A 26,332-nucleotide genomic window follows, 5' to 3' on the forward strand; every position below is an offset into this window, starting at 1 on the left:
AACCTATTTTTGAACTAAATCAATCGCTATTTTATTGTACTAGTTTGTTTCCTCTCCAAAAATACCTATATGTGACTGAAGAAATTTTTTTTCTCAAATCGTTGTCTTATGCAGGAAGCCAATTTGAAAATAGAACATGAATTGTGCTCATGCAAGTGAAAAATACTGGCTTCAGAACAAAACAATGGAAATACACTAACTGCATTTTTCTGTATGTTTAAAAGTGTCTTTGAGTCTTGAACTGCAAGCTTCTTATTTTTTTCCCAACAGGCTTTTTATAAAATCACTGCTAGACGTGTACTACTGTGTTAGGTGGTCATCTTGCTTGAACCAAGGGTATTAAAGATTATATTAACTGGCAGCATTTACTATGGAGTGTGAGCTACATGCAGAATTATTTGCCATATGCTTCTTCCTTGTGTTCGTCCTTCATAAAAGATTTTAACTCATAAAGTCCCACTGAAGGTAGAATTATGGAATTTCCAGGATTTTAGCTGAAAATCTACTGGATGTCAAGTATTATAAAAAGATGGGCTGGCAGATCTCTTCCTCACTTTACGCATTCATTTTTAATTTTGCAGTTCAGGAGAGAACTGTTTTGTTATTTCAGTAGAGATTTATTCATACTTGCACAATGCTGTAACAGAACTTCTGGTGCAGAATAGATAAAAAAATAGATGTTGAACATGTCTTACATAACTTTGACCTTGCACTTGGTCTAGCATTGTCCTGTACTTAGAATTACTGCATTTTTAAAAAAGACAGTCTCCAGGGTCAACAGTGGAATTACCTGCCTTTTTGAATGTACTTTTTTCCAGAGCCAAGGAGAACTTACGTTCGAGTGACAATCATAAAGCTATAGCCGATAGACCCAACTCCAACAAGGAAATATGAAAGAGGCATCCTGAACTTGAGCCACCCGATTGTCCTCTGGTTATTGTAATAACCATAAAAGAGTACAGAATACTGTGCAAAGCCCTGAAAAGTCAGAAAAGAAATTATAATGTTACTTTGTTATACTTTTATATATAATGCATATAATCAGTAAGTGTGTCAACAGCAATATATTAAAACATTTATTTCAGTGAATTCAAATTAGTTGCAAATATCACTATAATAAAGCTCACAGGATAGGAACAGAGTACCTTTATTTTAAAAAGACATAGGATATTTCGTAGCAACTTCAAAATCCTTTAGAACTGGTCATTAACAATCCCTCTACAATTTAATGAGTCAAAACTTCATTATCAACATACTTCTTGTGAAGAAAGAAACACACTGTCTTACAAAAATTGTTTTTCAGATTACTTGCAGATAAAATCCCATTGTTTTAACTTAATTTTCACCTTTCTAAAATTTATTTGCCTGAATTTGATATGAAAATCTCATATGCCTTCTTTGTCTAATAACAGTTGTCTGCTGTTCATTGGGTGATCATTCAGTATATATGATAACCAATAGGTAGGGGCATTTTATAGGAGATTATTCAGTATGTAATTATTTTGCACACTTAAACGCGATTCTAGGGCTGTAAAAAATGCAATATTAGTTCACTGTCTTTCTCTGCAATTCAAAGTCTCTCTTCTTTTCTAAATATCATAATATGAATTTCCCTCTCTTCTACGGGTCAGACAGATGATTTTTCTAAATTTCAACAGTACATTATTGACTGTAAGAAATTGCTGGTGTCTGCATGGATCAAATAGTTAAATCTTCTTGGTAATTCTTAGGTTAGTGCAAGAACTGATCTCTTAGAAGAAGGCCAAAAGCAGAGCCTTTACCAGGACAGCTCAGCGCATGCACAAGAGTGGCAAACCTCCAGCTGGGTGTAAGAATTCCAAGTGCAATATGTAGTATTTCACCGCAAAGTTGGGGGATAAACCATGCATAATTTTGACAGTAATACAGTAATAGGAAGGGTTGGTGAATTAAAAAACCATTTGCTACCCTTGTTTTTCAGTTGCCTACTTTCCTTAAAATTAGTAACATCTTTCTCTTTTATTTTTTCAAAACATGCACTTGATTTATTGAAGCTTTTCCTATACATGAAATGAGTCTCATGCTTATTTGAAAATGAGTCTCAGGCTTATTTGAAAACCCTAATTCACAATTCTAAGATGAAAATTAAATATTAATATATGGCACACATAAATATTATTCAAAATATCTTGATCCACATATCTCATTTTTCTTCCTCTCTGACTAGATTTGAGAGATGTGCTTATGCATGAGGGATAAAAATATGCTCATCTCTAATAAGGAAAGTATTCTAATGGAGCACATTTCTTGCTAAGTACTAGTAAACCATCTACACCAGTCAAGACACATTCAAATTCAATAGTATGTATATTGCATATTTTTGGTCACCTATAGCATCCTATAATTCCATTTTAGCCCAGGTTTCAATACAGCCTAATGCACTCTGGAAAACCTTTTGGATCCCCAAAATCATTAAAATGCCTTTGTAGTCTCTGTGTTCTGCAAGTCAGGGGTAATTCCTGCACTGTGTATCATTCAGTTTGTTGATTCCACAGCACTTCAATGTAAGATTAGAAATAACTTCAATTCTGTAGAAGTGTGCGTGGAAGATGTCTTTCACTCCTTTCTTGAGCCTAACATAAAAGACTACTGATGGAATGTGTTATTACAATAAAACTTGAGACTCTAATATTTTATGACTGGATTATAATCTGAAAACTATATGCGCAAATTGAATTCCAAGTAGAATATATCACAATCCAAATATGCTTCCCTTTGCCACGTCAGTAATGTGAATCAAGCACAAGAGAAAGCAGAATGGGCATGTTGAGTGCATCTTTTCTTGTCTTAGAGAGTGGTTAGGTGTTATGATCCATTTATAAACAGATGTCTCTGCCCAAAATAAAGTGACCATAAGAGACCATACTCTGAATTTGACAGCACAGATTTTAGTTAATGGTAAGTGTGAGGGGGAGAGAGACACAGAGAGAGAGAAAGAAATGGGAGTGAGAGGGTGTAAGAGACAGAGAGAGAGAAAGAGGAATGGAGAGACAGAGAGATTGAGTAGAAAGGTAAAGATATCACTATCACCACATGGAGTCATGTGGCACTCTGCCAGTCCTTTTTCACCCTGGTCTTCTCAGTGGAGGAGTCCTAAGACATTCTTCTGTGGTATCCCCTTTATACAGTCCAAGTTCGAAGTGTCCACGAGTTTCACATAACTTGGGATGGCATGTGGATAAGCACTTGCTTCCTTTCTCACTGTTTGCCACAGTGGGAATTTTTGTCCAGATGCTAACCAAACCTTAACCTCCCTTAGGCCTGGAATTGACAACTGCAGCATCTGTGCTCATCTCAGGTTCCATTATGTTGGCTTATCTAGTGGGGACAGTGTTTCCTGCTGCATTTTTTAATACCCTTACGTAGGGCTTGGAGTTCTTGGATTTTGTTGGAGCTTTGTTTAGGAGAATATATTGATGAGTGATGTGTGATCATTTATTTCTAAATTACCTGGTAGCATACAAGTGTTTCTAGCAGATGAAAGGTACTATTTCCTGTGCTGTTTAAAGTACAGAGATGACAAGACACAGATGTCATTGTCTTCAGGGAATATTTGACAATCTGACATGCCTCAAAATTTTTTTTTCCCCTCAATCTTTCAGGGGATCCATCTCTTTCATTGCCTAATTCCATGTTTATTATGCTTGCATTTGCTCCTTTTGTTAACTGCTACATTGCTACTTATTGTATTTTCTTCTTCGCACCTGTCAGTTTATTTCTGACAATTATTAAAAACTTTTCCTGTCTTTCCACCATGCCTTCATCCATCTTCTCTGGAACACATTTATTTTACAAGCTTTGTTCTGACATTCTGTATAAAGCTCTTCTAGCCCATTCTCTTGGCAAAATCTTAGAGTTGTTCTAATTCCTTTTTAGTCCAATATTTCCGTGATATTTTTCTTTCTCATTTTATAATTTCAGTATCATTATCTAACTTACTAGCCACATGTTTAGATTTATTTTTACTGTCACTCAAATACACAACCTCTAATGCACAAGATTAAATGAAGTTTTAAGAAGTAGTCACTGCAAAATGTTATATACATATGTTTTTAGTAAGATCTTCCAACGCTTTTTTATCCAAGGAGAATCCATCATTGGCATTGTATGCAATCAAAGGGATAAAATATGTGGAGTTCACTATTATTTTCTTTTCTTTTTTTCCTAATTCATATTGCATTTTAAAATTCAGAATCTTAATTATATAAAAACAGAAGACCAAATTCACAGTTCAGAAATGGAAACCTATTACCCCAGAATGACAAACCAGCTTTGAGATATTTCCCCACATGTCTTTGGATTGCTACATATACTGAGACATGCTTGTGAATATCAAGCTTCACTATGTGTTTTGTCTGAAAGAAACCTCTATACAGAGAGCTTGTGAAAAAGATATGAAAAATAATTTTCTTGTGAATTATCTCCTGAAATACTTCATATTAAATAACTAAGCATTAAATAATGAAGTATTGTGAATAAAAGTCATGTGGCTATGCAATATTTGAAGATCATGCACTTACACTAAAATCCCAGAGGGTAGCAAAATTCATAGCAGTTGCTTCTTCAGCTCTTGGGACAGTTTTTCTAGGCAAAGAGCCATACGGCTTACCCATCAAAGCCTGAAAACAAAAAAATGAGAGTAATTTATATTTTAAAGAAAAATAGCAGCAAAGGAAATGGACAGTAAACTGTCATTTCTTTGGAAGACTGGTTTTATGTTCCTAAACTCCCTAATGAGAAAGACCTACTTCTACAATTCCTTTCACTGCTCCTCACATTACTGATTGCAACTGTCCTTAGCATATGCATTCAGGGATGTGTTCTAAATTTAAGGTTCCACTAGTATCAATGGATTGCTATCAGTGCCTCTTACATTCCAAGGCAAGAGAGAAGTGCAACCATATTTCTCTAATGAGTGGTGTATATCTTACAAAGACATACAACACTTTAATTTTTCTTGCATTATGGATTTTATTGGGATATTTCAAAATGAAAAGTATGGGAAGATGCTAGGGAATCAGTTTTTGGATTCTGAAATTTTCCTTCCTTTTGCCAAGATGCTTGTTCAGGCACAGTATATCTCCTCCCTATATGGGGTCCTTTCCAGGCTCACCCTGAAAACTATTGGGCATTTATTCTGTTTTGGCTTCTAAGGAAGATCACAAAATGACGATGCAAGTATATGCTGAGTTGAAGTGGACCCACAAAGATTATCAAGTCCAGCTCCTGGCCCTGCAAAAGATCATCTCAAAGAGTCACATCATGTGCCTGAAAGTATTTTCCAAAAACTTATTGAATACTGTGACACTTGGAGCTGTGACCATTTCTCTGGGGAGCCTGTTCCAGTGCCCAGCCATCCTCTGCATGAAGAATTTTTTTCTGATATGTAACCTAAACCTCACCTGACACAACTTCAGGCCATTCCCAAGGGCCCTGTCACTGTCACCACAGAGCAGTGCTGCCCCTCCTCTTCCCCTCATGAGGAAGTCGTAGATTGCATAGTCTCTCCTTAATCTTTTCTTCTTCAGGCTGAGCTCACCAAGTGACTTCAGCTGCTTCTCATACAGCTTCCCCTGGACGCCCTTCATGATCCTTTGGATACTCTCCAACAGCTCAATGTCTGTTTTATATTATTGCATCCAAAACTGCCCCCAGCACTCGAGGTGAGGCTGCCCCAGAGCAGAGCAGAGCAGAGCAGGACAATCCCCTCCCTTGCCTGGCTGGCAATGCTGGGCCTGATGCCCCCCAGGACACGCTTGGCCCTCCTGGCTGCCAGGGCACTGCTGGCTCATGCTCAACTTGTCACTGACCAGGACCCCCAGGTCCCTTTCCATGGCGCTGCTTTCTGGCATCTCATTCCCCAGTCTGACCATGCATGCAGGTTTGCCCCACCCCAGTGCAGAATGCGGCACTTTCACTTGTTGGATTCACATGGTTGGTGATTTCTCATTTCAGTAATTTGCTGAGATCTCCCTGCAGGGCTTCTCTGCCTTCAAGGGAGTCAACAGGTCTTCTCAGTTTTGGATCATCTGTGAACTTGCTTAGTATCCCTGCTACTCCTGAGTTCATTAAGGAGATGTTGAAGATCAGAGGGCCAAGAATGCAGCTCTGTGGAACCCCACAGGTGACAGTCACCTGTCTGATGTCACCCCATTCACTATCACCCTTTGTGCCAAACCCCTGAGCCAGTTGCTCACCCACTCCATGATGTGTTTATCCAGCTGTGTGCTGCACACTTTATCCTGGAGGGAAAGACATTATTGAAAGCTTTTCTGAAGTCCAAAAAGAGTGCATCCACTGGCTTCCCTTGATCAACTGGTTGAGTTCCTTTTCATCATTTTGAAGATCAGGACTTTCCTCTTATGAAGCCATGTTGGCATTGAACAGCCACATTGTTCTTCAGGTGTTTTTCAATACCTCACAGAAAAAAACTTCCCCTTAACTTTACCAGGCACTGAAGTGAGACTGACAGGCCTGTATTTTCCAGGGTTCTCCTTCTTGCCCTTCTTGAAAATCGGAACACTTGCCAGCATCCAGTCAGCTAGGACATCTCCTAACTCCCAAAACCACTCAAAAATCATTGAGAGATGTTTTTGCAATGACATCAGATCATGAATCCCATCAAACCCTATAGATTGGTAGACATCTACCTGGAGGGATCATGCTACTGAAATGCTGGGCTGGGAAGTTGTTGGAAATTCCTATCCCTTTCTTATCTGCCTTCTACAAAATGAGAAAGATAAGAGGAATATGGGATATTAAAATCTGGGAGATGGCACAATAATTTTACTTCCATAAAAGCCCTGCTTTTAGAAGGGCAAAATGATGACTCAAAGAAACCATCTTTGAATTTCTTTGGAAGTATTACAAAGAATAGGAAGTATTACATTTCATAGAAGTAATTTATGTCTGAGTCCAATGTCTGCTCTATGTACCACTCTTAAAAGAGATGTTGCACAGTGTGAAATATGAGAGGTCTCTCATGACTTTATAATCCTGTTATGCCTTACCAACATGTGAGTGTTACATCTGGAAAGATCCTCTGAGCCTCATGAGGATGCATCTTTCTATTGCAATTCACATTGAATCAAAATAGTCCCCCTGGAGTTTTCTTAGTCTCAGTTCCTCTACTTTGTTATGCACAGAACCACCAAAACCAACCAACCAACCAACCAACCAAACAAACAAACACACAAATCCACTTCCCCAGACAACAAAGAACCCCCATATCTATGTCATCCCAGATGTCAAAAACCATTTCAGAAGACAACTCTAAATATATTTTTACATTTTCCCATCCTGTTTAATTCAAGATATCTCTCTGTAGAGGCAACTGTCCACAAAGGAAGCCCTTTTTTACAGGCTTAGTAAAGTCTGATTCTTGCAAATGGAGCATGAAGAGACTAAAAACATTTTAAAAGCTGCAGCCCTATAAAATCTCACTGCAAAGATAGAAATCCTTATGGCAATCCTCAAAGATAATTTAAAAGACTCCCACCTCAGGCACCATTACAAGACCACAGGTCAATCCAAAGAGAATCATATTTATTCCATACATCCAACGCAAGAATATGAAATAAGATGCTACTGATGAGCCAAAGTGACCTGTGAAAACATGAGATGAGATTAAAAGGCAGATAAGCTGGTCTTTTGAAGTTATTTTATCTAAGGATGCACAAAACTTATTTTAAAAAAGTAAAATCAAGAGAGGCTTTTACACATTTGATGGATTCAAATTTTAATTAATTTAAAATTCTAATTAATTCTAAATTTAATTTATTTTAGGTTTTTTCTGTATTACCATACTTCTAATAAATTTTTGCATATTGCATACTAGATGTCCTGAGATGGCTGAAAAAACAAGAACAAAAATATAAAACTATAGTTAAATAGACTTCCTAGGGTCATATAAAAGCTGTAATGCTTGCTATTATTAAGTAATCTCTAGAAGTATCTTTCAATTTTTATTTTTTTCCTGTCTGGTGTGGATTTTAAGCATTCTTGACATGCTAAACCAGAAACAGCCCAGTTTTAATGGGAAGCAGTGCAGAATTAGCCAGCAAGGAAAGTCTTTTCAAGATGATAAAACGCTTGTCAGTGCTGTTATAAGAGTGCTGACCAGATTTTTTTCACTAGAGATTAAAAACATTATCTGCAAGTGTTACTACCCTTTCCTTCTCTTATCTTCTGTTTATGTGCTCCATCTGTAGCCAGGTGTGCACGCAGTCCCATCTCTAGGTGAAGTATTTTCCCTGAGACACCCCTGACCCAGACCTGTGCACAGATTACAGGCTGGAGGGAAAGCATTGAGAACCAAAAGCCTGTTTTTACCCATGCTCTGCAAGTCAGGCCAAACAAAAATAAAAGCTCAGATTCAACCCCAGCTTGCTTTAACACAGTTCTGCTGACTACAGGAGAGCTGTCAGTTAGAAAAGTACTAGGTTTCAGTTCCATTACCATTCATTTTCACAGGAAAAATTGACCTTTCAATAGGTTTTTCATACAGTCTAGTTTGGCAGCGTGGAGCACACTGATAGCAAATGAAAAGTAAATCTCTCTGTTCAGAGACCCTTATTTATATCATTATTTCCAAACTCTTTTTCAGACATGTAACACATTCTTTCAGTCTGTAATATGAAATTAATATATCTTGTGTTATTTGGGGTGCATATATTCATATATGCTTATATTACTGTAACAGCTGAGTTGGTAGAAAATTGAATACAGTTAAATAGGTATAATCCCAAAATATAAAAAGAGGCTAACTAAGAGACATTTATCACAGCTGTGCAAAGGAAGGAAAAAGCCATTCTGTCAAGGATTTCAGTATTTTGAATCTGCTTTATTCACGGTTCAGAATTAAACCATCATATTGTAATTTTGTGTGAAGTGACCAATCTCAGCAGTGACCAACATACTGGGAAGTCTGGGGAAAGGTATAAATCAAGAGACTTTGAGATAGCCTATCTGGTTGTGAGATGCAGATTACCCAATTATAACCAAGCTATAGCCCTTGGGGGATACTATGGACTCAAAAAATACAGTGCAGGAAATTATGAAAATTTCTGATTTCAGGTTACTTTTGTAGACCTCTCCATGCCCCATTATTTCTTGTGCTCAAATCCTAATATCTCTGTTGTATTGGGAATACCTTCTTTTCATGCACTGAGTTATGGTACTTGTATCAGTTACCCTGATGAAACCTCTGCTATGCATCCATTTGGAACATTTACAGTGAGGTAATGGCTTGGTGTACCTGCATCAGTATAGTTACTGCGAGCCAATGCACAGACCACTCATGTGCTTTATTCTTTTTCACCAATCAGGCAAGAAAAGACACCTCTGGTAAGTAAAATCTTAACTGTGGATGAGGACAATTTAGCCATGACTGCCCTCAGCTGCATTTTTAGAGTGGGCAGGTCCCAACAGGGGCCTGCAACAGGGAACACAGAAGATATCACAAATGGACTGCACTAACTGTGAACAAAACCAGGGCAAGTTTCACCAGTATTTTTAATCCACTCTAAGGTGCAAGATGTTCTGTGTATGAATGAAATAGTTCTAAGTAGTCTTTAGCCATCATTTTCTGCACCCACAGCCTCACCACACAAGGCATTGGCATGAAGGTTGGTGTGTATTTTATAAATTTCATCAGTGGAATAGGAGTTGCCCTGTCCCAACACCCTGTCCCAACACAGGTCTGTGTGATTCCCATAAAGTCCTTTTGCACAGATAATACTGAATATCTGTTCTGTAAAGAAAAGAAGCCTTTGTATTTTTTAAATATAAATATTTCATACATTAATCAACTTCTCCTTTAAACATCAAAGCTGCAGCATCATATTCACCTATTGTCCGCATAAGGATACAGCACAGCTTGATGCCCTTGGTTCTGAAACCAGTCTCCCTGTTCTAGAAGGGACTTGCATCTTAAAGGAGGGAGCCTACCATTCATCAATGGAACTTCAACACAAAACTGAATTGTGATAGACCCCTACTCTCAAATACACCCATAGTACTAACTACACTGCCTCATTCATATATGAGGCATCCAAGACCAATATTGCACTCTCTGTGTTTTATTATGTGCCTTACAATGAGAGAAAGACAAGTTACATGAAGCTCAAGATAATGAAAAAACGCAGCAGAAATAATTGAAATATTTGCAGTATAGCCTACATAGTATAATTTGTAAAAAATAAATACAAACAAAATTAAGTGAAGGTGAATAAAGTGAATGGCTAAATCCCAATTAAACTTTTCTAGGATTAATTTCAACACTGGCTCTTTAACTGCTACCTATATAATGACAATTTTAATCTGTAAACTGACACACTCTGAAGAGAATTTTCAACTAGTTATACTATCAAGCTTAATAAATATTAGTGAAAAAATAAATACTCATTGATTTTAGACTATACATTGAATACAGATGCATATACTAAAAAAAATTATCATTTGGCAAACATCAGAAATATCATGCTAGATCCTGTTCTTACTTACTTACTTACTTTCAATCTCCTTAATTTTCATTTCCCAGGGTATGCAGGCTGTCTTAAAATTTTCAAAATCTCTTTGAAATTTCATCCATTTCTGGAAAGAGTCACAGGGAAAAAAAAAAAAATAAAACAAACCAGAAACCTCAGCATCATCTCAGTGCCCAGATGCTTGGTTCTTCTTGAGCTTATGTAACCCCTTAATCGTCCACAAAATCCACTGGCAGAATCCACCAAGTAATTGTTTGTGAAGAGCCATCTCCTTTTGTTTATTTTAATAGCTTCTACTGGATTTGTGTGAAGCTCCTATTTCTACCACAAGAAGAATTATTACCTAATCACTTCCTTTCATGCCAATTTTTTCTTTTTCTTTTTCTTTTTCTTTTTCTTTTTCTTTTTCTTTTTCTTTTTCTTTTTCTTTTTCTTTTTCTTTTTCTTTTTCTTTTTCTTTTTTCATTTTTTTCTCATTTTCTCTTCCTCTTTCTCTTTCTCTTTCTCTTTCTCTTTCTCTTTCTCTTTCTCTTTCTCTTTCTATTTCTCTTTCTCTTTCTCTTTCTTTTTTTCTTTGTCTTTTACAGAGGGCAGTCTCAAGGGAAAAACCGAACTTTGGATTCAGTCCACACAAATACCCAATCCACAGCAAGACAAATTAGCTTTCACAAGATATTGAACCCTTGCAAACTCCTGCAAAACAGCTGATTTTTGTTTTGACAAGTTTCAAAAATCAAACCATAAGCTTTCGTTAGATATATTTTCATTCAAGAGCAGTGAAAATAAAAGTTAAAAATCCATAGAGAGACAAGGAGTGCTACTGTGGAAGATGAGTACCCATGGATATAATCTCCACAAGGCTTCCCATCAGCTTTACAGGAAGTTAGTGAAACAATCAGTGTACCTTCATCATCATCACTTTGTATGCATAGAATTTTTTTCCTTTTCCTTTTCCAAGCGCACCTTCAAACTTCTCAACAAAAAGCTGTGCTTCCCTGGAAAATGAAGGCAAAAGAGAGATATAGATTATGTTATAGTAAATTTTATATTGTCTCTATCATATTAATGTTATCTTTTTACTCCTCATAAAATCTTGTTAACTTAGTAAAATTTGAAGCTCAGCATTTTTGTATTTTGCAGAAGACTCTATATGTAATGTATATGTAATGCAAAAATACAAGCAACTTCATTCACCTGATCTGATACAAACATATTTGGAGCTCTCAGATTTGCCTATGTCCAGTCAAGGTTACCAAATATGTTTAATCACAGGAAGTCAGTAAACTGGCTTTTGCAGTTCAGCTACTGCCCATTTATGTGATGCACAAACAGTTATTCCTGTTATTCTGACAGTTGTTTCAAAAGAAAAAAAGAAGCATCTTCATGAGACACTGTGGATCCTTGGCTGTGATCACCTTTCTTGCTTTCTGAAATCCTTTGCTTTTTCCTGGTCTTCTAATTTCTTCCTTGTTCTCTTCTTTGATAGTGAATAAAAGTCAATAACCATTTTAATTACCAACATTTTATCTCTTTTGTGTCTTAGTCATGCTCTGGATACCTTTGACGCTCTCCCCTCTGTTTTCTCAGCTTAGGATGCATTCCCAGGGAGAGAGATGTGTACACTAGAGTTTTGGTTCCCTTTGTCCACCCTTCTCAGTACTACATTTAATTTAGCCCTTCTGAATTTCTGTATGTGTCTTCTCTAGCTATATCATTCCCAGAGTAATTGCTTTCAAACAGAGCTTCACTGGTCCCCAAAGGGCTGAAATTTTGCCTATAGAGATATAATTTAAATAATATAAAGATGAAAGGAAGAATTTTAAACTCTTTTTAAAATGCATAAAGTCCATGGATTAAAACAATAAAGAGATGAGTTTCAGTGCATTCTAATGTTTCCTCTATTTAATCCAATTCCCGTGTATGACTTTCCACTATGTTTCTCCTGAGAAAATATGCTTTAAAGGCTAAATGTCCTAAACCACTGGAAAACAGACTAAGAATTCTTAAGTCTCAGTGTGCGCACAATGCTGTAAATTGTTTTGTTGTCACACTGTATAACTTCAAAGCTCTCTATACTATGTTTATCATTATTATTATATTGTATTGTACAAAGCATCTAGAAGAAGGTAGATTATTGGGGAAATACTAATTGTAATGCATATTGATATTGATGCACTTTTCTTTCTTTCCAGAACTGCTACCAATAAGCTTACCAAGTGAAATTAATTATCATGCTTATATTTTCTGCTCATATATTTTATACAAGGAAGGAAAAACATAGTTTTAAACAGCAAAATCTGGCAGCGCTAATGACAGTATAGCAGTGTAATTGAGATACAAGAGAAATAAAATTATGTGAGAACAAGGCCATTAGCCATGACATAACTTTTCTAATTTAATGGTTAAAAATCTCAACAACTCTAAAAGTAGCGGTGTATTTTTAGAAACTGCAAATGCTTAGGGTAATCTTCAGTCTGAAGATCTATCAAAGCTTTTCACAACTTAGACATCCACTGCAACAGTTGCTTTAACTTGCAGTACCAAGGATAAGCACACGTAAGTGCAAAATTGAGTTATTGAATTTAATTTTAATTTAATAGTTATTGAGAGCTTTCCTTATCAGAGAGTCCTCTGAGAACTCTTCCCTTACAAGTGCTTTCACCCAAACCCTGTTGGTGAAACATCAGGGCCAGTATAAGTTCACCTGGCCTTCTCAGGACTACTGCATGCATTTTCCAACATTTGAAATTATGAATGCTAATCTAATCATCTTTTCTTTTCTCTCTATAGCAAAAGTAAAGCAAAGATTCAGATTGGAAAAGATAAAAATACACAGCCACCCCCACAGCCACAGAGCCCACCTATCGATCACATCAAACATATTTCTTGAGGATCAAGTCAGTGAACTTTTGAGGGTGTCGATCCTTTATTTCCAATCCTGTTCTTCTAGATCACATTTTCATTCTGGATTGTTAAATCTGATCTTTCTGTATTTACCTAGTACTGACACTGACTGAGGATTCTTTATTTTCCAAGCCACTCTGAGTCCTTTACAACATACTGCTCACATATCATTTTTTCATTTTGATTCTCAGAAAAATCAATTACATTTCAGCCCTTCCAAGTGAGTAGCAGAAAACAGATTAATTCTGCTTCAGGAAACCTGTGTCCAAGGGTCACCTTTAAACCCAAGCCTCAGGATCCGAAATCTTAATGCTCTGTCAACAGATATAAAGGCATCCTGACAGCAGATGGCAGCTTCCTCCTAAATTCAGTAGACCGGGCTGGAACAGTGCCATGAAAGCAGGAAGACTCAGTAAACTGCATACCTACCAATCTCCCAGCATACTGGGTTAGCATACTATATTCTACTATCACTCCTATCACTGCATAATTCAGGTTTGTTCATGAAAATTTTCTGAAATCAAAACCTACAGAGTAGAAAACTTGTGTTTTCAGTCACTAGTTATGTTATGTTGCAGAATATGAAATTTTCAAATTTTAAGTCGGGGTTTTTTTCAGAGTAAAGCAATAAGTTAGAAATTTAAGAACATAATGCGAAAACAGCAATAAATACATTTAAAAATCCTTGATAGCATATATGAGTACTTTTTACTTCTATAGGTGAAACACTCAAGCTCTCCACAAACTTGTTCTGATATAAAATAAAGCTAAGCCAAAAGGAAGGAATTTTCCACTATCAAATTCCTAAAAATATTATCTTAAACCCCTTTTTGAATTGTTTTAAATTAATTCTGTAAGATTTTTTACTAGAACTAGTTTTGCTTATCCTCATCTGCGTCCTGGACCCCTATCAAACAATCTTTCAAGTGTAATCAGTATTTAAGCTTTTTCTTCAGGACCAACCAAGAAATTGCTTTTTGGAGGTGGTGATCTGGACTATAGATCTTAGGCTGATGATGCTTTTGAATGCTTCCCTGGATTCTGCTTTGCCAGTGGCTGAAACTCCGTCTCTTCTTGCACCCCATCATTCCTAAATGTTTTATAACATTATTTTCACTGATTTTCATTTGGTTTCTCTGCATTGAATTGAGTTCATCATTGCATCACAAACAACCATTTCTTACTGAGTGGTTTCAAGTGCAGTCAACTGAGTTGCACAAGAAAGACTGGACCAAGAAAACTGTTGGATCCACAGGTGCACAATATTTATGAACATATTTTCATGTTTCATCATGGAAGCATGAAACAACTTTCACTTTCACTTTCTTAGTAAATTGCTTTCCCATACTAAAAACTTTATTGTATTATTGCTAAGTCCAAATGGTGGACTTGCAGCATCATTTTCATTTACTCTGGTCTAATAACAACACACTTTAATTATTTTTTTTAATTAATAGTATTGCTGGCATTAATGCATTGACCATTAATGCACACAGATCATGACAAGAAGATATTTCAAACATGCATTTAAAATGGCAGCAAAAATGTTTCCAATTCTTGTGAAGTAATGGCCAAAATCATCACATAGTTAATAATCACCACATAATTAATAAAAGAGTAGCACATGCTATATGGCCAAAAGAGAACAGAGTGAAAAGAGTTAAATCCATCTGTCATCCAGTTGCAGCAGTGTTCCCCAGGGCTCAGTACTGAGGACAGTCCTGCTCTATTGATGGTCCAGAGGAGGGGATCAAGGGCACCCTCAGCCAGTTTCCCTCCTCAGAGGAGATTGTGGTGAAGAGGGAATCAGTCTTTTCTTCCAGATACAAGAAACAGGACAAGAAACAATCTCAAATGGTTTCAGAGGATTTTTAGATTGGATATATATAAGTTTCTTCACCAAAAGTTGTCAAGCATTGAAACAGGCTGCCCAGGGAAGTGGTTGAATCACCATCCCTGGAGGTTTTGAAAAAATGTGTAAATGTCATGGTGAGGGACTTGGACTAGAGATGGACTTGACAGCGCTATCTGTGTTAATGGCTGGACTTGATGGTCATAAGGTTATTTTCCAATCTAAATTTTTTTGTATTATTGTTATGAAATTGAAAAAATACTTTAAAAAAAATAGAAATTACTTTGTAAAAGAATAGTGGAAGTATTTTTTTCACTGTTGGAATAAAAGAAATCAAGTTACCTTTGATGTCTTACAGGCATATCTTACATTTTCGTAGTTTTACCAATAACATTCTAAATAGCATTTTCATATTGCTTATGATGCTGGAGCCATCAAACAGAATATGCATTCATTTTCTCCTCAGCTTTTCTTCCCCCACCAGTTATGCAGCAGATTAGTAGAAACTAATTACTCCACTGAGTACTTACTCCTGACTTCTGTTTGTAAGTTACTTAAACCTCCTGACCTTAAAAGTTCAGCATCAACTTGGCACCATTCAGTCAGGGACCAGGCTTGCCATATCCTTTCCATGTCTGTGATACATGTTCTTGTTAAATATAGTTCAACAGATTACTTAACTAAGGTTTCTACCTTGATGTCTAATACGTCTATTTGTACAACCCTGTGGATTTCTGTCAAATTTTGTCCTTTCCTCCATTTCTTTTGTGCTATAAATAACAGGAAGAATAGGCAAGTCTTAGAAATACTTCAGAAACCACAACAAAAACCAAAAGTACGTGTATGCATATTCATGCTCACTTGAAAGTATTGTGATTTAACAAACATGAGGATGTGTCAAAAACAACGCAGACCAACAAAACCAAGCTTTGTAATCACTGGTGTCATGTGTTAGAGGTAAATTATCTGTATCACAAGATAGGCCAAAGTGTCCCCCACTAGCTAACTGTGAATTTAAAGAAGCTTTAGAGAAAGCTTATTAATTGAATTACAGATGCAAGAACTAATAAATGTTTCAGGGGGCCAAGCATTATTGTCCCAGAGAAGCCTGAGTTAATTATTAATACAAGGTGTGGAGTTACAGCTCCCAAAGTGCTAGGTGTACAGTACCTCTGGCACTTCTGTGCTGCAGAGGGGATGCATTACAGCTCTTAGAGCTTGTTGCTAATGAATACAATTTGAGTGGATTAATCACATTTTTCAGTAACAGTTCAGGAAAGTTTCAGACTCTAAGAACTAAAAGGCAATAAAAAGAAATGTTGATCATCCAGGACTTTTGTAAGTCTTAGAAGATTGGCTGAAAACAGACTTCAAAACAAATGTTGGGCACAGATCACTTGAAAAGCAGCTCAGCAATAATAGTGGGCAAATTATATTGTTATTTAATACCCAGCTGGCCTCCAAGACAGCCAGTCTGGCCTCCAGGACTGTCAATATATCCACAGTAAGAGAGATTAAATACTGATTGATGGGATTACAAAGAATCCAACAAAAGATGAGAAATTTCCACCATCTCACACATGCATCTCATACATCTTTGGGTTTGTAGGCTTATAAAATTTCTTATTTCCAATTCATTTATCTTGATAGGCAGTCTAAGTCCTGTAATAAAACGAATTATGCTAGAAAAATACTGAAAAATCACCATAATGTATTCTGTCCCTAGCATGTGATCTGCTATGATGCAGTGACCACGTCAGTGGAAAAGGAAAGCACATCAACCTGTTGGAGCTAGTCCAAAGGAGAACCACCAGGTTGCTCTTAGAGTAACTTGGTTAGAAGGATGGAGCCGGCCTCCTATGAGGAAGGTCTGAGAGAACTGGGTTTGCAGAGTCTGAAAAACAAAATCTTTCAAGGTGACCAAATTACAGCCTTCTAGTACCTGAAGAGGACTTGCAAAAAAGGGAAGGAACTTCTTATGAGAGGCTGTAGTGATGTGTCATTGGGGAAAGTCTTCCAACTGAGTTAGAATAAGTTTGTATTAGATATTAGAAAGAAATTCTTTACTGTGAAGATGGTAAAGTGTTGTCACAGGTTGTCTAGAGAAGTTATGGATGCCCTGTTCCTGTCCCTATTTGTGATCAGGCTGGATGGGGCTCGGAGCAACCTGGTCTAGGGAAAGGTGTCCCTTCCAATGGCAGGTGGGTTGGAATAAGTTTAATTTTAAGGGCCCTTCCAACTCAAACTTTTCTGTTATTCTGAGCAAAGAACAGATTCTGCACTGCACTGATTTTTCTAGGGGAAAAAAATAGTTCTCCCATCTTTCTTTATGACATGTACTTGATTGGAAGCCCTTCAAAAAGCCTAAACTTGATGTTTTACTATTTTTTTTTAATGTAACTTGTTATTTCACTTGTTTTGATAGTGTACTAACTGTCTTGTGGCGTAACTTTAGAGAACAAGTTGGCACATCTCTGGGTTCAAGCGCTCAGTTCTCTAATTATATGTTACCATAATAAGCATTGCTGTTGGATACAAACTGTTCAGTTACTAATAGAATTTGTGCTTTTGTAGCACAGAATTTTGTCTATCTAAAGCACCATGAGCACCAATAAGAGAAGTGAGATGAGTATACCAGAGGCAAGCAAGTATTTAAACACTTCCCTTTTCTTCATATTGGTGCAAAACTCCATCAGAAAAATGTACGAACAAGCATGAGGTTCCCAAAATCCAGACTTACACTGTGATAGCTTTCCCTGAAGGGTTTTCCAGCTTGCAACAGCTGAAGCTCTGGCCCATTAGTTTGTTTGGGTTTTTTTTCAGTGTCTTCTTCTAATCAAAAAACCCCAGAATCATAGAATGGTTAAGGTCGGGAGAGACCTTTAAGGGACTTTAAGTGCAACCATCAACCCAGCACTATCACTGTAACCCCAAAATCACTAAACTGCATCACCAAACACCAGATCCAGATGCCTCTTGAACATTTCCAGGGATGGTGACTCCACCACCTCCCTGGCACATCCTATTCCAAAGCATGACCACCCTAACAGCAAAAAAGCTTTTTCTAGTATCTAATCTGTCTATCCCTTGTCTCAGCCTGAGGCCATTTCGTCTTGTCCTCTCATTGCAGGCACTGTAGCAGATTCAGGCCCCGACTCACCTCAGCCCCTTACGGGGAGCTGCAAAAAGCAATGAGGTCCCCCCTGAGCCTCCTCTTCTTGAGACTAAACAACCCCAGCTCCCTCAGCTGTCCCTCATGAGAGATGTTCTCCAGTCCTTTCAGGAGCCTCGTTGCCCTTCGCTGGACAGGCCCCAGCCCCTCAGTGTCGCTTTTGAAGTGAGGAGCCCAGAACTGAGCACAGCCTTGAGGTGAGGCCTCCCCAGAGCCCGGTGCCGGGGCTCGATCCCTGCCCTTGTGCTGCCGGCCACGCTGTTCTGGGCACAGGCCAGGGTGCCACCGGCCTCCTTGGCCACTGGGCACACTCTGGCTCATGTTCAAACAGCAGCCCCCAGGTTCCTTCTCAAAGAGCAGCTCTCCAGCTGCCTCACCCCAAAACTGTAGCACTGCACTGGGGCTGCTGCAACCCCAGCGCAAGACACAGCACTTGGCCTTGTTGAACTTCCTGCAGTTGTCCTCAGCCCACTGATTGAGCCTGTCCCTCTGCAGAGCCTTCCTGCCCTCAAGCAGACCAACACCCCCACCCAACTTGATATCATCTGCAAATTTAATGAGGGTACAGTCAATTCCCATGCCCAGATCATCAATAAAAATGTTAGACAATAGTGACCACAAAACATAGCTGTGGGGAGCACCACTAGTGACTGGCCATCAGTTGGATTTAGCTCCACTCACCATCACTCTCAGGGCCCAGAAAAACAGCTAGTTTTTACCCTAGTGCACGCATCCAAGCCAGTTTTTCTGGAAGGATGCTTTGGGAGACTGTCAAATGCTTTATTGAAGTCTAGATAGATTACATCCTTCATACAGTAAGAGGGTCACTTTGTCATAGAAAGTGATCAGTTTGGCCAACCACAACCCGCCTTTCCATCAATCCATGACATCTGGGTTTGATCTGGTTGTCCTGCATAACAGCACTCAGGAAAATGTTTTCCATAAATTGCCAGGAACTGAGCTTAGGCTGACAGGCCTGTAGTTCCCTAGATCATCCTTCTGATCCTTCTTGTAGACTAGTGTTACATGTGCTAATTTCTAGTCAGCTGAAACTTCTTCAGTTAACCAGGACTGCTGGTAGGTGATTGAATGTGTTTTGGTTCTGTCACCAGTTCTCTTATTCCTGTGGAGTGGATCCCACCAGAACACATAGACTTGTGCACATCTAATTGGCATAGCAGGACACTAACCATCTCCTCCTGGATTGTTGCAGTGTCACTCATTTCCCCATCCCCAACTTCCTGCTCAAGTAGCTGGCTATCATAAGGAAAACTGGTTTTGATACTAATGACTGAGACAAAGGCATTAAGTACCTCTGTCTTCCTCTCACTCCCTGTCAGTACACTACCCTTCACATTCAATTAGCAACGGAGACACTCTTTGACCTTCCATTTACTTCAAGTCTTTATAGAAAAATTTTATTGTCTTTAAAAGTAGAGGCCAATCAGATCCTGGTAAGGCTTTGGCTGTTCTCCCTACATGAACTTGTGGCATCCTGGTAGACCTCCCAAATTATCTGTCCTTCCTTCCAGAAAAAATAGATTCTCTTTTTTTCCTGAGATCAGGCCTAATATTAACCAGTCTGGCCTTTTCCCTAACGACTTGTCTTCCTGCATATGGGGACAGCCTGTTCCTGAATATTTAACAATTTTGTTTTTAAAGCATATCCATCCTTCCTGGACTCCTTTGCCATTCAAGACTGACTCCCAAGGGTCTCTGTCAATCAGTCAATCAATCAGTTTGATTGACTCCTCTCTAAATTTCAGTCTCGCAAGTAATAATTAATGATAATTTTCACCTGGTGGTTCTTCAGGTAACTTTATGCTGACCTGAGTAGGCAATGTCAAGAAGAAATGTCACAAGTTCTTGTCTCCCATAGAAAAGTTAGAGCAACAATACTCACAAACCATGTAAACCAGTAGAAGAAAAATACTAGAAGAAGAAAACTCTTCTGAAGGTGAATATTTGTCTTAGAAATGACAAAATGTCTGGACTCTAGGCACACTCTATACTCAGCAGCACAGACCAGTGTGTCCCCAGCCCACAAGTCGATTGCTTAGGGCCTAGGAGAGTGGGGATGCTGTTGTAACATCTTTTCACTCCTCTGCATGTGTTTTTCCTCTCTTTTTTCACATCTCCAGACAAGTAAAGATCTGACCACGATGTGTCAAGGTGAGCTTAGAGTCTGACAGTATCAATACAGCTCAACTTGAAACTGCAGGGGGACACTGTATCAGAGCAGTATCCTCATCAAGTCACGGTTCTTCAGAGAATGATCATGGGCTGTTTGAAATGCATCTTTTTAGACACAGGGATGTAAATTAGAAGTTAGAGTTGATCTAAATTGCCAATGTAGTTCTATTAAGAATGCCATTTCTGCAATGAGTGCTCAACCATGTTTTAACAGAAGGCATCCTCTGCAGAGTAACTAGTTCTACATCTGTGCTCTAAAATGATTGTTCATTCATGCATTTTTCCAAAGAATGAAGGAAAACATTTAACATTTTCCAAAGTAATCACTAGAGTTAATCATAAATCATCTTTCCCACCATATACAGTTCAAGCCATGAAAAATTTTTCCTTTGAAAACGCTTAAACAACATTTTTAATTGTAAAAAATGCCTTGTTCTCTTATAACCATGAATTTCATTGGAAATTAAATCTTTCTCCCAAAATTGTTTGTTTTGACAACACTTCTTTTAAGAAAACAATATTTAAAATTAAAAGTCCCTACTGATGTTAATATTAACCATTCAAAATAATATAAAAAGGTATTTTTTGGTCTTGTTTTGTCATGTATAGGAGTATTACTGGATAGCACTTTTCTTCCACTTTTGAAAATAAAGATGCTAATATGGAACAAACATGGAAGTGGGGGTTGGCTTATATAATTACATAACATTTATCATAAGGCTGAGAAGAAACCTCCAATGAAGCATCTCTCAATTGTGAAAGCTGGAAGATTTGCAGAAATAGGGAATTTGCTCTTCTACCTGTAAGGAGATAGTTTGGTTTTTTCACCACAAATCACACAATATTCTAAATCCTTCGCAGAGAAAGAAGCAGATGACAGGAGGAAATACTTATTACTAACAATGTTTCACCAAGAGTTTCAAGAGCCAGAAATGCTAACACAAGGTTATTCAAAAGTCACATAATTGATTTAAGAGTTTAAGGCACTTACAGCCAGCATGTGTCCATTTTTCTTACATACAAGAACAAAGAAAATAATGCCAATCTATTAGACTAATGATTCTGTTATGAATCTTAAATTACTTTCTACATAGATTCCTTAAAATATGCTGATACTGTTGTAACTGTAATCATAATAGAGTGCCCATTTATAAGATAAAAATTTTTCTTCAAGTAGCATAAAAACTCCAGGTCTTGTGTTGCAACTCAGTTGAACTTAGGCTCCAAATAAACGATTACAAAAGCAGGAGGTCTAGAAAATGCACTCTATAACTGTATTTTGGTATGTATATCCTGGGATCAGAAAATAATTAAATGGTTTAGGCTGTAAGGAATCATAGATCACGTATTTCCGGACCCTCTGCCATGAACAGAAAACCTCTTACTAGGCCAGGTTGAGCAGAGCTCCATCCAGCTTGTCCTTGGACGCTTCCCGAATGGGGCATCCACAACTTCTCTGGGCAGCTTCTTCCAGTGTCCCTCCACCCTCACTATAGAGAATATCTTCCCTAGAGAATATTTTCCCTATATATAGTCTGAAACTAAATTCTGTAAGTTTTTATTACCATTTTTCTTTAAGGTTTTATTACTTCTTGTCTAATTACCACATCTTCTTATAAAAATCTGTTCCCATCTTTCTTAAAAACCCCCTTTAAGTATGGAAAGGCTGCTATAAGGTGTCTCCAGGGCCTTCTCTTCTCCAGGCTGAACAACCCAACCCTCACAACTGTGTCCATAGGAAAGATGTTCCAGTCTCCTGACTATTTCTGTGGCCTTCGTCTGAGCCCGTTCAGGCAGGTTCATGCCTTTCCTGCACTGAGGACCCCACATTCCAGGTGGGGTCTCATTAGAGTGGTTTAGAGGAGCAGAATCCCTTCCCTCATCCTTCTGGCCATGCTGCTTTGGGTCTGGTTTGCTGGGCTGCAAACCCATGTTGTAGGCTTTCCTTTAACTTTCCATTCCACCAGCACACCCAAGTCCTCCAAAGGGCTGTCCAAGCAGACACTGACCACCAACTCCCTAGGTGTGACCTAGGGAGCTGGTCAGACAAATTCAGACAATTTCTTAGAAACCTTACAGTCCACACATTTAATCCATATCTTTAAAATTTAGGGAGAGGGATTTTGTGGAGTACTCTGTCAAAGACCTTACAGCAGCATAGCTGAATGACATCCACAGCCCCTCCTTTGTCCACTGATGTAGTAACTTCATCACAGGTTTGCTGGTTTGTTCAGGCAGTTCCTTCCCTGGTGAAAAGGTGTTTATTGTCTCAAATCACCTCCCCATCCTCCAAGAGCCTTAGCAGAGTTTCTAGGAGGATTTTTTCTGTGAATTATTGTATTAATAGAGTGTTTCCTCCAATATCAGTGCTCACAACCAAAAGTATAGAGGAAAAAATTACTTCTGTGCCAGCTTTCCTTACCAGATATCCCAAGGCCCAGAAGTGTCTCTTGATCATCCTTGAGCTACATGTTGCAGCATCATCACTGCCCACATGGAAAAGCAATAATTGAAAATAGTCTCAGGGACATACCAAGTCGTGAAGTTTCCTTGGAATTACTATGAATTATGGGATAGAAGAATGACTGTAAAAATAGAAGCTTTCTCCATAGGAAGACTATAAACGAATGTTAAGTTTATGTACATGGGGATCCTTCAGTGTAGACTATCCAAAACCTAATCTGCTCATTTATATTTTGTGAAAATTCTCTTGCCTTCACAATTCTACTCTACATCTCCTAGATACTGTTTCCTTTTACCTAGTTTGATTCTTTTCACTACATCTTTGCAAGTTTATCCTTTCCAAAATTACCTTACCTTCTAAAAGGATAAATCTATAGACTTTCCACACCATATTTCACATCTGTGATTTCCCTTAATATTAAAAACTCTCTGCAGGACAGACCATCCTTTCTCTGCTAGATATGTTTTGTTGGTGTCTTGGTATTGCTGCAGCAAATTAGTTATCAAAAACAGGGGAGGATAGCATTTTTGTGAAAAGAATAAAATTCTCTCTATTTACTCAGTTCCTGTGCTTGGTGGAAATTTAAATGTAAAGAAATACTTCATTATTGCATTCCAAGTAAATATATTGGTAGGTATGCTAGGGCAAAATACAGTGTTCTATGTGGCATAAATAAAAATACATGAAAGTACAAGTTCTGCTTCCAAAGAGTTTGCTTTTCCATTAGGTAAATTTTTTTCCTTTCTTTAAAGTCAGATTAGGGATAAAAATCCTCTCCTTTCTCTCTAGCAATCTTGAGGTAATCCTGCAGTTTCATAATTTTTCTGAGAGATATTAATGAGCTATTAATCTCACCAATGGAAGAATTCATCAACATCAACCTAACTGAAAAAAAGGAAAAGATTTGCACTGGGTTGTGGAAATTCTGAAAACAAAAAGCTTAGCTTTCCATATTTGATTTCAGTTCTACTGGGACAAGAAAGCAGTGATCTGCAGCACCATTTACCTCCACTTACAGTGAGCATACCTCCTAGGGAAGAGAGATTAGATGCGGTCTGAAGTTAATTTTGTGAATAGGTACAGAACTAAAGTAAAAATTCAGAAAAACAGTGCAGAACAAGACAAAAGACATTCCTTATGGAAATCAAACCGTACTTCAAGACAGACAACTTCTTTTTCATCTTCCATGGCTTGTTTCGTAGTGTGGCAATCAGTTTCTTTTTTTCTTCTACCTCTTCTTTCAGCTTGGCCAATTCCTCCTCTGTAATTGGCTCCTCCTCAGATTCAGAATCAGAGCTTCAAACAAAAGCAGGAACAAAAAACATCACCAAAACTCAGGCAGGACAGATGTTTTCACAGAAAAATGTACTTTGTGTTAATTTCTGTTAAATTTGAGGCTATATTAATGCCTTCACACTTGCACAGAAGGGAGGACACCCTTCCTTTAGACTTCTTATTAGTTTTAGTATGAAAGGCACAGCCTGCATGCAAAATGCAGAGCTGGGGGACAGTGAGCAGCACTCTTGAGGTAAAATCTGACGGTCTCTTATTGTTTCTTAAGGTCAAGTGAGGATGCTGTAACTACAGCCATAAAAGCAAACTCCTTCACCTCAGTATGTCACAGCAGAGAGACAAATGACAGCCATTGCACTGACCAAGACAATAATATTTCATAGATGGGAAAAAATTCAAAGCCACATTTCAGCAAGCATTCAAGGAAAGGAGGTGCAATTGTAATGGCATCTCCAGGTATGTTGTGTCTGTGATCTGAACTCATTATCCATATATCAGTTTGTTGTATCTTTGCAAAGAATTGCTGATTAAAACAATATTCACATGTCTAAATTCTGCATAGATACCCTTTCTTTGAGCAATCTTGCATCTCATCTAATGGCACTTAGCAATTCATTGGCAACAAGTGTTTTCTCTTTCTATGCAAGTGAACAGAAAAATTATAAAAAGGAAATAAATAGACTGAATTTCTGTCCTAAAAAGCTGACAGTGACAACTACCACTAAGTGATCTCTTGATGACAGCAGTTTGATGCATTTCTGTCTGTTCTTGTTGTGCTTTCTTTAACTTCTTTTGTTGATTTGCTTGCCTGTTTCTTTGACTTATGAATGTTTGAAACTGTACTGAAGATTTTTTTGGTGTTTTTTAATGGTTTTTTGGCTTGATTGGAAAAAAATTGATTCTGACTTTATCAAGCAAGTAGTTTTCAGGCTCTTTTGCTCATACTTCACCTTTCTAAGAATTTGATATCCAAGATATGAGAACTGAATTATTCATTACCTAATGTATAGGTTCTATCTCCTGAAAAATTTAAAAATTAAAAAACTTTTCCTCTACCAAAACAGGTAACACAAGGTCTTTTTAGAGATCTAAATGGCATAAATGACTCAAGAGTTTACCAGCAAGAATACTTGAAGGATTCAAAATAAACGAATAAAATCAAAATACTTTTTGAAACACAGAAAAACACAAGTTTGTTATTGGTCATCTGCCTATGGTCTTCATTAATTTTACTTAATTATAGGGAAAGATTAGGGAATGAGCTGAAAACTTTCAGACACACAGAAGTTAGCAAAGGAAAGAAGGAGGCTTCCATAGCTATGGGTCACCTTGCTCTTAAAGGTTAAAATCCTATTTATTATCATAGAGCCATAGAATCACAGAATGGTTCGGGTTGGAAGGAACCTCAAAAATTCTCTCTCTCTAACCCTCTCTGCCATTTGCAAGTATACCCACTAGATGAGGTTGCTCGGGACCCCATCCAGCCTGGCCTTGAACACTCCCCAGCTGTGGAGCACCCACAGCTTCTCTGAGCAACTTGATCCAGTGCTACACCACACTCTGAGTAAAGAATTTCTTCCTAACATCTAATATAAATATGTTCCCTTTCAGTTTAAAACCTTTGACCCCTGTTCTGTCACTGTCTGGCCATATTAAATTTCTTTCTCCCTCCTTTTCATTAGTTCCCCTAAGGCAGATCTCCCCAGAACCTTCTCTTCTCTAGGGTGAACAATTGCAATTCTCTCAGCCTGTCCTGTAGGAGAGGTACTCTAACCCTCTGAGCATCATTGTGGCTCGTACAGAATAGACCATCACCTTAGAAAGTTGTACCCATCAGTCTTACCATGCTGGGCTTTACATGGCAAAAAACAGTATCACAGAAAGCTTGAAGCTACATGAAGAAAAACTGCTACTGAGAGCCACATCTA

The 26,332-nt window shown here is 37.9% G+C and overlaps 1 protein-coding gene across 1 annotated transcript in view; it reads right to left on the minus strand.

Annotated features, from left to right (window-relative positions):
- The window catches only part of TMC1 (transmembrane channel like 1), a 119,132-nt gene that overhangs the window by 18,135 nt on the left and 74,665 nt on the right, over nucleotides 1–26,332 (minus strand). Inside the window, exons 6-11 of the mRNA XM_054283381.1 lie at nucleotides 24,267–24,407; nucleotides 11,431–11,521; nucleotides 10,551–10,632; nucleotides 7,538–7,644; nucleotides 4,560–4,658; nucleotides 836–978 (exon numbers count right to left, since the gene is read on the minus strand). Coding sequence (XP_054139356.1) covers nucleotides 836–978; nucleotides 4,560–4,658; nucleotides 7,538–7,644; nucleotides 10,551–10,632; nucleotides 11,431–11,521; nucleotides 24,267–24,407 — 663 coding nt within the window. The remainder of the gene's footprint in view (nucleotides 1–835; nucleotides 979–4,559; nucleotides 4,659–7,537; nucleotides 7,645–10,550; nucleotides 10,633–11,430; nucleotides 11,522–24,266; nucleotides 24,408–26,332) is intronic.

This window comes from Melozone crissalis, unplaced genomic scaffold (assembly GCF_028551555.1).
Source record: "Melozone crissalis strain CALT ecotype California unplaced genomic scaffold, PUWL_Pcris_2 ptg000036l_1, whole genome shotgun sequence".
NCBI lineage: Eukaryota > Metazoa > Chordata > Aves > Passeriformes > Passerellidae > Melozone > Melozone crissalis.